The 11,947-nt window shown below is 34.4% G+C and overlaps 1 protein-coding gene across 1 annotated transcript; it reads left to right on the top strand.

The window, feature by feature from the left end:
• Positions 1–4,293: 4,293 nt before the first annotated feature.
• On the top strand, positions 4,294–5,754 carry LOC113234460 (putative nuclease HARBI1). Its single transcript, XM_026469776.1, has 4 exons — positions 4,294–4,318; positions 5,111–5,240; positions 5,365–5,503; positions 5,618–5,754. The coding sequence occupies exons 2-4, from the start codon at positions 5,130–5,132 to the stop codon at positions 5,713–5,715; spliced, it is 348 nt and encodes a 115-aa protein (XP_026325561.1). The 5' UTR covers positions 4,294–4,318; positions 5,111–5,129; the 3' UTR covers positions 5,716–5,754.
• Positions 5,755–11,947: the final 6,193 nt, after the last annotated feature.

Below are 11,947 nucleotides of genomic sequence, written 5' to 3' on the forward strand. Positions count from 1 at the left end.
CATCACCCGAGTTCGCATTGTAATTAAGAAAACCATAGTTTTCCAATAGCAAGTCTCTCTGCGTATATTACTCTACTACTTTGTCACGGCGTGTGGCGTGCACCCAAAACAATCCCCCCCCTCTTTCTCATCATAACAACGTGTTAGAGTGCGCGCGCGCACGCACGTGCGCTGCGTCGTCACTGCAGCAGCCAGTGTTAAAAGCTAATAAATTTGTCTAATACAAATCTTTTTTACAGGCGAGAGGTAGCTTGCACTGCGATCGCTAAAAGTCGGGAGTCGGGAAGACTTATAACAACAACAGACGTATTGTACAGCCTCCCGACCGACGACTTTGCAGTTTGCGTTCGCATTGCCGCTTCTCTACGTGTATGCGGGCGCAAACTTCTGGTCGTTCGCGATGCAGAGTCAAAATTATAGCAGTCGAAAATTTATGTATTTAATTAATTAAAGCCAATTATTAATTAAGTTGAATACTCAACTCAACAGGGTCTTCTTTCCCCGTTGATTCTCCCAAGCCCGTTCCCTTGGCTGTGGTTTCGCTAGATAGTAGATAGGGACAGTGGGAATCTCGTTAATCCATTCATGCGCGTCACTAATTAGATAGTTGAATCTCAACCGTCTCTATGTTAGATTTCATTTGAAAGCTTTGACTTGAAAGATTTAACTTGAAAGCTACGCCAAAGAGAAGTATTTAGGGGGAAAAAACGCCAAACTACTGCCGAATTTCCTGACCTATGTAGGTACTATGAGTACCAAATCAACAATAACCCAGAATACTCAGACCAAAACCAACTTAGAAATGTTCGTTTCTTAAATTGGCATAAATCGGGAATCGACCTCCCCATCAAGCGCCCACAGTACTAACTGCCGCCACCGAAGAGTATGAGCAACATTATGAATTAATATTACGTTACGTTGAGACTCTTTATATTTTTCAAAAATAGTATTGACCTTTGTTGGACATTCAATGACGTCATCAGTGGCTCTATAATGATTTGTCCGTGCGCAATGTAACCCAAAAATGCAAAAAAAAATAATAAATGTCACTTCACGCTTGTAAACTTAACCTTACTGTCTTTACAACTTTAATTTCGCTGCAGGGAGAGAAAATACCAAATATAACACAGCTATGAAAAACAACAAAATACTAAATATAACACAGCTATGGAATACAACAAAATACAAAATATAACACAGCTATGGAATACAACAAAATACTAAATATAACACAGCTATGGAATACAACAAAATACTAAATATAACACAGCTATGGAATACAACAAAATACTAAATATAACACAGCTATGGAATACAACAAAATACTAAATATAACACAGCTATGGAATACAGAAAGTGCTGTGTTCATACCTAACAGAATGGTGTTGTAAAGTAAACGTGAGATACTTCAAAGTTTACACTATTTATTATTGTGAAGAACACTTTGAAGTAAGTTGATAAACATGTATTAAACAACACTTTGTCTTTCTTTTCACTGTTAGTACTACTGTGAAATTTCCGAGGTAATAATATTCTATTAGTTTTGTAGCCGACCGGAGATTTGGTGAACTGTATCAAAGTGAAAATTTTGAAATATGTAGTCCCCAATACGTCTCCGACTTGCACATTACTTGTTAAGTTTATTTATTTATATCATTATTGTTGTGCTTTGCAGCATTCTTATAACAAAAATCTTGTTGGTTGCATTAAGAAGTATCCAATCTACTTTTTAGATATACAGAAAAAACATGCCACTTGTATTTAAGGTAAGTTATTCAAATGTTGAAATGATTTCGATGTTGAAATTTTCATTGCATAAACAACACTCTACTACAAATAGTGCCACATTTGCATGCGATTTTTAATCGACTTCAAAAAAGGAGGAGGTTCTCAATTCGACTGTATGTTCTTTTTTTCTTTTTTTTTGTATGTATGTTTCGCGATAACTCCGGTACTTGTGAACCGATTTTCATGATTCTTTTATTGTTGGAAAGGGGGTACTTCTATAGTGGTCCCATTTCATTTTGAAGAAAATCATCCACCTCGAAGGGTAGCTGTTCACGCATGAACATTCATTTTTAACCGACTTCAAAAAAGGAGGAGGTTCTCAATTCGACTGTATGTTCTTTTTTTATGTATGTTACGCGATAACTCCGGTATTTGTGAACCGATTCAAGGCGTTTTTCTCTCCATCTACATATATTTTATTATCTCCAGTGTCAAGTCCTGTATAGTGGCGAATTTAAGGATATTTCAGTAAAACTTAGCAAATAGACGTACCTAATGCCACGTACTTTTGAGGTCGGTTTTTTTTGTACTCTTTACTGAGACTATTTACATATTCTCTGCCGCAAAGATTAACATTTATAGAGCATTTGATGACGTCACCAAATAAATAACTTGCAAAATTTTCAAAAAATCATAAGGCAAATAAGCTACGAAATGATAAAATATTCAAATTAGTGTCTTATAATTGCTCATTATAATAAAATTTAGACGCTATTTATAATCAGTACAGAGTACTAAAAAAACCGACCTCAAAAGTACGTGGAATTACGTCTATTTGCTAAGTTTTATTGAAATATCCCCTAGTTCGCCACTATACAGGACTTGATACTGGAGATAATAAAAATAGGTTCTCACTACGACACTACTCAAAGTATATCGAGGGAAAAACGCCTTGAATTGGAGAAATAGCAAAATCAACTAAATAACTGCTAAAAGTAATTGCTCCTAATTTTAAGGTAGGCGCTATTGATAAAAATGAATCTTCATGCGTGAACAGCCACCCTTAGAGGTTGATGATTTCCTTCAAAATGAAATGGGACCACTATGGAAGTACCCCCTTTCCAACAAAAAAAGAATCATCAAAATCGGTTCACAAATACCGTAGTTATCGCGTAACATACATACAAGAAAAAAAAACAAAAAAAAAGAACATACAGTCGAATTGAGAACCTCCTCTTTTTTTGACGTCGGTTAAAAAGTTGTTTATGTTTTCAAAAAAAAAATTTATATCGCACTTGACATCTAACATAGTATTATCTCAAAAATGGCGTTATATTATATTTTATCTCAAAATTGCGTTATATTAATAATTTACCTCCAATGTTCGCTATACTTAATGTCATTCGTATACGATTTGATTTCAAAGCGACAGGACAACACTGTCGCTTTGACACTAAATCGGTAATAATATTATTATTATTTAATAATAAAGCAATTTTGAGGTAATACTATGTTAGTTATTATGTGCCATATGTATAGGTTAAATATCACAGTTTTTAAGAAATTTCGTTTATTTTTTATTATATTTATTATTTTCATTGCTATTTGTTGTCTGATTGAGCTATATTGCCAATTTTTAACCGATTTCAATAAAGGAGGAGGTTCTCAATTCGACCGTATGTTCTTTTTTTTTCTTTTTTTTTTGTATGTATGATACGCGATAATTCCGTTATTTGTGAACCGATTTTCATGATTCTTTTTTTTTGTTGGAAAGGGGTACTTCCATAGTGGTCCCATTTCATTCTGAAGAAAATCATCCACCTCGAAGGGTGGCTATTCACGCATGAAGATTCATTTTTATTATAAATAGCGCCTAACTTTAATTTAGGAGCAATTACTTTAATGGTTGATTTTGCTATTTCTCCAATGCAAGTCGTTTTTCTGTCAATATACTTTGAGTAGTGAGAACCGATTTTTATTATCTCCAGTCAAGTCCTGTATAGTGGCGAATAGGGGATATTTCAATAAAACTTGGCAAATAGACGTAATTCCACGTACTTTTGAGGTAGGTTTTTTTAGTACTCTGTACTGAGATTATCAATAATTAAATAAGTTTTTTGAATAGTTCAGATCGAGTTTGCAATCTTTAAAGTAAGTATTGTTGATAAATTTAATAATTGGTGTAAATTAGGTAATAATCGTTGTATGAATGTAATTGCAGTTTTAAAATTGCATTTTAATCATTTTATGCCAACAAAGTCGTCAGATTTGTCCGTAGAGACTAAGGTAAGTATTTACCTTAGGTTTATTTAAGAACTGTTGATATTGATTTGTTCATTAGAGTAATTTCATTTATCTGTTTACTCTGTACTTAGGTTTTAACAGCTTTATCCGTTTACGCTCATGGTTTGTATCAGAGGCCTACGGGAGAGCTACGTGGCTTGTGTATAGCTGTCAACTGTATGAAATGTTCTTGCTTCAAGTAAAATCTGCAATAAATAAACTTAACATTAATATAAACGTCTTATATGCGAAATAAGTACATTAAATTCCCATTGTCGGCCGAAGAACGCAGACACAATAAATTGCAGTTCGTATTATAATTTATTAATGCTCTAATATTATTAACCGACTTCAAAAAAGGAGGTGGTTCTCAATTCGACTGTATCTAGTTTTTTTTGTATGTATGTTACGCGATAGCTCCGGTATTTGTGAACCGATTTTCATGATTCTTTTTTTGTTGGAAGGGGGTACTTCCATAGTGGTCCCATTTCATTTTGAAGAAAATCATTCACCTCGAAGGGTGGCTGTTCACGCATGAAGATTCATTTTTATTATCTAACTAGCTCCTAAATTGAAGTTAGGCCTTCAATTTAGGAGCAATTACTGTAATGGTTGATTTTGCTATTTCTCCAATTCGAGGCGTTTTTCTCTCGATATACTTTGTGTAGTGTCGTAGTGAGAACCTATTTTTATTATCTCCAGTATCAAGTCCTGTATAGTGGCGAACCAGGGGATATTTCAATGAAACTTAGCAAATAGACGTAATTCCACGTACTTTTGAGGTCGGTTTTTTTTAGTACTCTGTACTGAGATTATTATTATAAATAGCACCTAACTTTAACTTAGGAGCAATTATTTTAATGGTTTATTTTGCTATTTCTCCAATTCAAGACGTTTTTCTTTCGATATACTTTGAGCAGTGAGAACCGATTTTTATTATCTCCAGTGTCAAGTCCTGTATAGTGGCGAACTAGGGGATATTTCAATAAAACTTAGCAAATAGACGTAATTCCACGTACTTTTGAGGTCGGTTTTTTAGTACTGAGATTACTTTATTCAAGAAAATACGAGGAATATAATAATTGTTTTATAATTTCAGATTTTACAGCAAATTTGGGATGCCCGGTGTTATCGGCTGTATAGTCAGCACTCACATTGCCATTGTACGCCCAAACGACCATGAGGAAAGTTTTTGCCGTAAAAATTATCACTCGTTGAATGTACAACTAGTAAGTTGAGTTATTTTCAAATTTAACATATACTAATCCAGTCACGGGTTAGGGTACGAATAGCAATAAGTTATTGTGAATCAAATGTGACTGTGACATGTTGTGATTATTTTATTCATTACAGATATGTAATGCAGACATGCAAATAATTAGCACTGACGCGAGACACGGAAGAGGTACTCATGATTCGCTTATTTGGTCCCATCATCCCCTATGTGCTTACCTAAATAACCTCAGCAGTAATGAAGGCCTATGGCTTCTAGGTAAGTAATAATTTATTTTAAATTGCATATTATTTAATAATATTTTATTTAATATTCGAAAATTTACTCTGTTTCAATTTGGCAAGGTTATTTTGTATTATAATATATTTACAGATGATTCTGGATATCCTCTTAGGAGAACCGTAACGACACCAATATTGGATGCACTAGAAGGTTCAGAAGAAGAGAAGAGAGAACGATTGGTCTTCTGAAGGCCCGTTTCTGTTGCCTACTCGTACACAGGACACTTCAGTAAGAGCCACAAGTTGCAGGTTTAATTACAAACGAATGTGCAATATTGTATAATATTTGTAATTAAGCCAATGTTCCTGTTGAAGAACCGACACGAGAAGAAGCAAATAATGAAGCTGAAATGCAACCTAACATCATTGCGTATCGGGACGCGCAGTTGGTGTTGCAAGCAGAGACTTGCAAGCAGGCATTTCATCTTGTGCGACGCTTAAGAGAACTCAGGCATCACCTTTAGTTCCGATTGAATTAAAATTATTATAATATCTTTATTATTATTATCTACCATTATTTAATCAATTCAAGCACTCACAACTATATTAATAAGTGTATAGGCATTTTAGACAAATACGTACTATCCTAATTAACATCTGGTGAGATCGTGGCTAAGTGTGTTTATTTTATATAGAAAAATATGGAACAAACATGAATTGACAGCCGTCCCCACTAAATCAATTACGGTCCAAAGTCGCTTTAATAAGGAAAAATAATAATTATACTACTATGTAAATAAAAAGATTGTATAATTTTTTCAAACTTTTATTATTATTTAAAATTATACATGCTAGAATAAAAAATTAAAACAAAAACAAAATTACTCTTGCAACTGCGCGCACAAGCACGAAGAGCGAGTGGTGGATGGTCGATGTTTCAACGGTCGGCAGGTGGAAGGCTGAATTATAGAAAGAAGGAGTGGTAAGGTGGTGAACTTAATCTTTGTGTGTGCGTATCCTGACTGACAAAAATAATGCAGAAACGAAACTTATTTTTACCGACTTTCAATTCTTCCTAACGTTCCTTGGATTCCTTTGAGGACATCTAAAAGTTGTAAAATTAGCTTCTTCTACATTGGCTCTTCTATTAGAGCTCTCTAACAAGCGGTGACGGGCCGTCTTCGCTGTAAGTACTCTACGTCGACGACCTCTGCGTATGGCAGAAACAGGACTGCGAGGTTAAGCCTCAAAAGTAATACGGTTTCTAGAACCAGCGTCGGTACTGTCTGTACCACAGACGCTGGCGCGTCGATAAGTACACCTATGCTGTCTAGTACGTCAGGGTCAGGCTCTACAACCACAACAATTGGTACCGACGTCGAATTGCTCAGTGACGATGCCTGTAAAAAATCATAAAATTAAAATGTTTCCTACTAAATTGTATACTTTTATACATCACAAAGAATATTGTTTTGTTATACCACAGATTGGCGCTGATTGCCAACTTGGTCATGTTCTGCGCTTGCTTGATCCACCATCTACAAGAACAATCGTGATCTATCAATAATTCTATATTATAACTGTAATTCTGTATAAAGAAAACAAATAAGTTAATGATTTACCAACATGTTCAAATGGGTCAACACGTACGCGAATTGAGTGCGCGGCCCTTGGCGCAGGATAAATATATGTAATTCCGCAAACTTTTCAAACAAACGAGGTCATTAAGGAATTATTATAATTAGTATTGTCGTTTTCTGATGACTGTGAAATAAATCTCTTGTCAGTTTATTCATATTGTTTCTTTGGTACATACATCTGACAGAGGAAACAGAATGTAGTTCGGTCACAGTCGATTTTCTCCGTCACTATAGCATTAGATAACTAAATATCTATCTATTAGATACCCAAATTTGGTAAAGTGATGACCGGGATTGATTGATCTACACTGTATGTAAAGTAGGGTATCATTGAACAGATTTCCAAATTTTTTTTTTTATTTAAAAAACTTACCTCAAAAGTATGCTTATCGGCCTTTTTATTGGACTTACAAATATTTGCCAAGTTTTATTGAAATCGGTTAAAGAAAAGACTGCGAAACCGGATTCATTCCTTAGTTCGACCCGTAACTTGATATTAAAAAAAAATTGCCACCCTAAGGCTCAACATACACTGGCGCAGAGTCGAAGCGTCATGTTTTTCGCCTATAGCATATTCACCTCCATTTTCCCATTATTAAGGTACAAATTTGTGTTATGCAAATATGGAATCGCGCGTCGACGCTTGGTTTAAGTCGAGCATTTTCGCGCGTCGCCGTGCGTGCTTTGCGCGCAGTGACGCGACAGACGTCGACCACACTGTGACCCGAGCGCGCTAATGCGAGCGTCCTCGCGCGACGACGGGCGTCGTCATGCGTTGTAGTTGAAAAACAGGACGCGACGCTTCAACTCTGCGCCAGTGTGAGTTGAGCCTTAGAGGTGGAATATTTTCTTCAAATTTAATCAGTATCTTCATTCCAACAAAAATGAATCATCAAAATCGGTTCATAAATGCCGGAGTAATCGCGTAAAATATGCACAAAAAGTCGAATTGAGAACCTCCTCCTTTTTTGAAGTCGGCTAAAATGTCAAAACTGATCTACGTTCGACCGATGTAATTCCACCGGTTTTAAATATGTAAAGCGGGTCATAAAAAACGCGTGTGTTACCAAAGCAAATAGTTAAGTTATAGTCCATACAAATTCCATAACAGTATTATTTGCCATTTCAAATATGGAACTGATTGCCGCCGCACGGCTCCAGCTAGTGAGCAGCGCGCTGTTGCTATTCAAATTTCGAACAAATCGCCGCGCGGCGCCAGTCAGTAGGCAGTTCTGTTAAAATGGCGGGAAAGCAACAGTGTGCATTCACAGATTGAGTTTATTTAAAAAAAAAATCTGTTTATTTGGTAATTTAAAAACTTGGCTGCATGCTCTAGCGTCTTTGCCAACATTTTCACGCAGCCACGGTAGAAAATAATCCTCGCGCCATTTTTCTCAAATTTTCTTTTCTTTGTACTTGTATTGTGAATATCTAAAAATGACAACTTTCAATAATGAAGATGAGCAATATATTACTTCAACTCCACCGGATATACTAACAGAAGCGCGAACCGCATGCGACAGCTTGCTGCCGTCAATATCCAAGGATAGATACATAACCACGTATGAAAATTTCTTGAAGTGGAAAAACATGAAAAATGCCAAGTCATTTTCCGAAAATGTAGTTTTGGCGTATTTTAATTAACTAGCTAGTAAATATAAGCCTAGCTCGTTGTGGACAACATATTCTGTGCTGAAAAGTACCCTCAAGATGAAAAATGGTGTCGATATTAATTTATATACAAATCTAATTGCATTTTTAAAGAGACGCTCTGATGGTTTTATAAAGAAAAAATCTAAGGTACTGTCAGTAAATGACGTCGAAAAGTTTCTAAAAGATGCTCCAGATAGCCAGTACCTGGAAACAAAGGTCAGTTTGCCTCCTTATTTTATGTATTGGTCTACCTACTGTACAATTGTACATACTCTTTTACATATTTTTTTAACGACTGTCTGTAAGCTATATATATGTAAGTACCTATACCTCATCTAACACATTTTTATTTCTTTTCAGGTTGCGTTAATATTTGGTATTCATGGTGCATGTAGACGGCAAGAGCTTCACAATATTACCACAAAAGACATTGAAAATAAAGGCAAAATGCTTTTAGTTAAAATCCCAAGCACTAAAAACAAAATACCCCGATCTTTTATTATCGACGGCCCATTTTATGACGTGGTCAAAAAATATGAAGCTCTGCGTACGACTAAGACAAAAAGTAATCATTTCTTACAAAATTCCCAAAAAGGTAAATGTACTGCGCAACCTATTGGCATAAATAAATTCGGTACCATGCCAAAGGAAGTCGCCAAGTTTTTAGGATTGCCGGATGCTGATTGTTATACAGGGCACAGTTTCAGAAGAACGTCAGCTACGTTACTTGCTGATTCGGGAGCTGATATATTGACTTTAAAGCGGCATGGCGGCTGGCGTTCTAACGCAGTAGCAGAATCTTATGTAGAAGATTCCATCCAAAACAAAGCAAATATAAGTGCCAAAATAACTCAGGCAATAAATTTGGAGCCACAAACGAAGAAGTTTTGCCCTGAGCCGCGCCCCTCTACTTCTACTGATGATACTTTTTTATTTACAACTAATGACGAATTACAATGCTCTTCTGCCGCCTTTCAAGAAGTTTCGTCGTCTCCAACATTTACCCTAACACAAAACAATGACATTATGAATAATAATAATAATAATAATAACATAATTAAAAAACCAACTACAACTACGTATCATTTTAATAATTGTAATTTCACTAACTGTTTCAATAATTAAAAATGAACAAAATATAAAATGTTTTTTTTCTGTTTCCTCGCAAATGTGTTAAAAAACGTCGTACGATATACGTGCGTATTGGTTATAACATGCTCGGCTCAATAAAACTCCGCCTCGCATGTTATAACCATCTTTACGCACTAATATCGTAATGTACTATTATCATCTTAGGGGAGCTCACAGTTACTTTTACAACATGGATTTAAATTTAAATAATCAGATGCCAATTAAAAGCTTCCACTTATAAAAATTAGAAAATAACATTACCATAAATAACTAAACAGGTAACACATCTATGAGAACACAACAATCGCTTTATCAGTCACTTGAAAAAGTTATTACTATTAGTCATAATAGTTTTTATAATGACTTTATTGGTTACATACATGTAATTGAATATTCAGTCTGCATCATTAACTTTACAATCATATGTTGAAATGAAAAAAAAAAACGCATCGCAAGTATATAATTGCACAAAAACAAAATGAATATTTTTAAAATACTTTTTATTTTTTATAACATATTTGCTCGTAAAGTGGCTGAAATCACACCAATTTCAATATCGTAATGTATTTCATTACGCACTTGTGCGTTATTGTAATGTAAAACGCACGAGTTTTTTTTTTTTAATAAAGTAACATGCACGGTTTTTTAAGATGCTCCGTCTAAAAATGAACGATACTTTTTTAAATCTTTGTAAAGAGTTTTTATGTTAGAAAAGTGGTCAATATTTTATGAATAAAATTAACTTTGGGAGATAAAATATAGTAAATAAACATGAAGCGATCCTACGCGTCTTATCGTAAAAAAAATAAATAAATAAATAAATTAAAAGAAAAATCTTTCTCTCATTCATACACATATAAACACCCACCCATATATACAAACACACACATACATTAACACATACATACATTAACACACACACATGCAGCGTAAACTGCTTGCTATAAAATGTTTAAAACTTAAGTAACTTAAGAATGATAAAGTAAAATCAACCACTTATTAATGTATTAATTTCGTTATATAAGCACTTACCTATGTTATTTACCTTTTTTTTTTGTGAATTATTATTTTGTTTTAATACTAAGCCGCAGTCGATTTTGGTAATTTCATAATTATTTTGGTTCCCACGAGACAGGCGTAGCCTAGTGTGGGGATCATAGTTTTTATTGTGTAAAATTGTTACTTTAAGCTACCCGTGTTAAATAAATAAATAAAATAAATAAATAAATAAAAATTAATTCTTTCATTTAATTAATTTTGACAATAAATTACAACCATTTATCTGTAACAAAATGCACAAAAATATTAATTTACTTTATTAGTAATACTGGCTATTTTTATACCTTTGCCTAAAAAAAAACGTTGATGCGCGCGCATGGCTAATTTGTGGACAAGTAAAAATTATTTCGCGCGCTTTTTCTTTTCGCTCTATTGTTTTTATTTGAAAATGTCGTCAAGTAGTGATGAATTTATTAATTTGACACCGCCACAAGTCTTAAACGCAGCGAAAAAGGCTACTGTAAGCCTCTTACCTGAAAAATCGACCGATAGATACTTACAAGCGTATCAAAATTTCATCATATGGAAAACAAGCAAAGATGCAAATTCATTTTCAGAAAATGTGTTTTTAGCCTATTTCATGGAACTTTCTCAAAAATATAAGTCAAGCTCATTGTGGTGCTACTATTCAATGCTAAAAAGCACTATGAAAACAAACCATGGTATTGATATCAAGTCATACTCCAACTTGATAGCATTTCTAAAAAGACGCTCAGATGGCCATGTAAGTAAAAAGTCGAAAGTATTTTGGGCTGACAATATCAAGAAGTTCCTAAAAGAAGCTCCGGATTGGCGATATTTGTCAACAAAGGTCAGTTGAAACTAAATTATTGTTATTAATTTCTTTCACTTTCGTATTTCTTTACAATATAGGTGTTTATACGTTCTTTTTATCTCTTTTCAGGTTGTATTAATATTCGGTATAAATGGTGCATGTAGACGTCAAGAGTTGGCAAACATAACAACTAATGATGTCGAGAACCATGGGCGGGTTCTTC

Source organism: Hyposmocoma kahamanoa, unplaced genomic scaffold, assembly GCF_003589595.1.
Source record: "Hyposmocoma kahamanoa isolate Upper Pololo Valley unplaced genomic scaffold, ASM358959v1 84, whole genome shotgun sequence".
NCBI lineage: Eukaryota > Metazoa > Arthropoda > Insecta > Lepidoptera > Cosmopterigidae > Hyposmocoma > Hyposmocoma kahamanoa.

What these genes read in the sequence shown, in the direction of transcription:
- LOC113234460 (XM_026469776.1), top strand. Translation starts at nt 5,130, where the DNA reads ATGCCCGGTGTTATCGGCTGTATAGTCAGCACTCACATTGCCATTGTA. An exon ending in ACTCGTTGAATGTACAACTA is followed by an intron (nt 5,241 to 5,364) that starts GTAAGTTGAGTT and finishes TATTCATTACAG; the next exon opens with ATATGTAATGCAGACATGCA. An exon ending in TGAAGGCCTATGGCTTCTAG is followed by an intron (nt 5,504 to 5,617) that starts GTAAGTAATAAT and finishes ATATATTTACAG; the next exon opens with ATGATTCTGGATATCCTCTT.